The 1,026-nt window shown below is 36.3% G+C and overlaps 1 protein-coding gene across 1 annotated transcript; it reads left to right on the top strand.

The window, feature by feature from the left end:
* Positions 1-183: 183 nt before the first annotated feature.
* On the top strand, positions 184-605 carry LOC109222852 (protein Asterix-like). Its single transcript, XM_019387154.1, has 2 exons — positions 184-370; positions 477-605. Exons 1-2 carry the CDS (start codon positions 230-232, stop codon positions 579-581), a joined length of 246 nt encoding a protein of 81 aa, XP_019242699.1. The 5' UTR covers positions 184-229; the 3' UTR covers positions 582-605.
* Positions 606-1,026: the final 421 nt, after the last annotated feature.

Raw genomic sequence — 1,026 nt, 5'->3', positions numbered from 1 at the left:
ACCGTAGGAATTATCAACAATTACATCAGTATGATATATATCATAAAAGAAAAAGATCAGGGCAAAAATGCTTTAACGTAGAGTTTCCAAGAGTTTGGGCCAGGTGCAATTCTTCCAAATATAAAGGGGTCAATTGATAACTACCCTTAGTTTCCCAGATTTGGACTGATTAAATCCAAAATCGAAAACACAGAGCACCGAAATACACACAGAAGGAGAGAGATAAAGCATGTCGTCACCGGCGAACGATCCAAGGCAACCGTCAACGGCAAAGCCGTACAAGCCGACAGCGGTAGCTCCACAAGATCTTCCTATAGATTACTCCGGTTTTATAGCCGTGGTGTTTGGCGTTTTTGGTGCCATGTTCAGAGTGAGTCATTCCCCTTTTAAATTTGCATATTTTCAAATTTTTTACGATTTCATCTGATGTTATATTAATTGACATAGCTTAATATATGGTGATATGTTTTAAACAGTATAAGATTTGCTCGTGGCTTGCGATAATATTCAGCGCTCAGTCACTTGCTAACATGAGGAACTTTGAGACTGATCTTAAGCAGATCTCCATGGCAATGATGTAAGTACTTATAGTTTTTTCATGAGGATCTTAGACACGTCGTATAAGAATTTTTTGGACTTGCTTAAGTGTGTGCGTCTTATAACAAATCCACATTATTAATTCATAAGTTTGACCTTCACTTGGCATTTAGCTGTCTTTTAATCATATCTCGTTTGATTATTGTTGTGCATGATTTTATGGTTCTCCACCTTGGTAGTAACTTTATTGAATTGTTTACACACTAAATTAGTAGTTGCAAAGTCTCATTACTTCATGAGTTCTCTTTGATTTGTATTAGGGCTTGTTTTCATACAATTTAGCTCAATCGTGTGAAGAAAATGGACTCTAAGCTCATGTTCTTATACAAAATGCTAGTCCTGGGTGGTTGATTGTATGATCTTATGGATGTTGGCCTCTATATTCAAGATATGAAACTTCAGAATTTATTTCATTGAATGGCAATGGAA

Source organism: Nicotiana attenuata, unplaced genomic scaffold (genome assembly GCF_001879085.1).
Source record: "Nicotiana attenuata strain UT unplaced genomic scaffold, NIATTr2, whole genome shotgun sequence".
In the NCBI taxonomy this organism is placed as follows: domain Eukaryota; kingdom Viridiplantae; phylum Streptophyta; class Magnoliopsida; order Solanales; family Solanaceae; genus Nicotiana; species Nicotiana attenuata.
Note: the sequence above shows the minus strand (reverse complement) of the source record. Positions and strands in the feature narration are given on the sequence as shown.

Excerpts from the sequence above, each read along its gene's own strand:
- LOC109222852 (XM_019387154.1), top strand. The coding sequence starts at position 230 with ATGTCGTCACCGGCGAACGATCCAAGGCAACCGTCAACGGCAAAGCCG. Across the intron at positions 371-476 it reads TTTTTGGTGCCATGTTCAGA|TATAAGATTTGCTCGTGGCT; the intron begins GTGAGTCATTCC and ends TGTTTTAAACAG.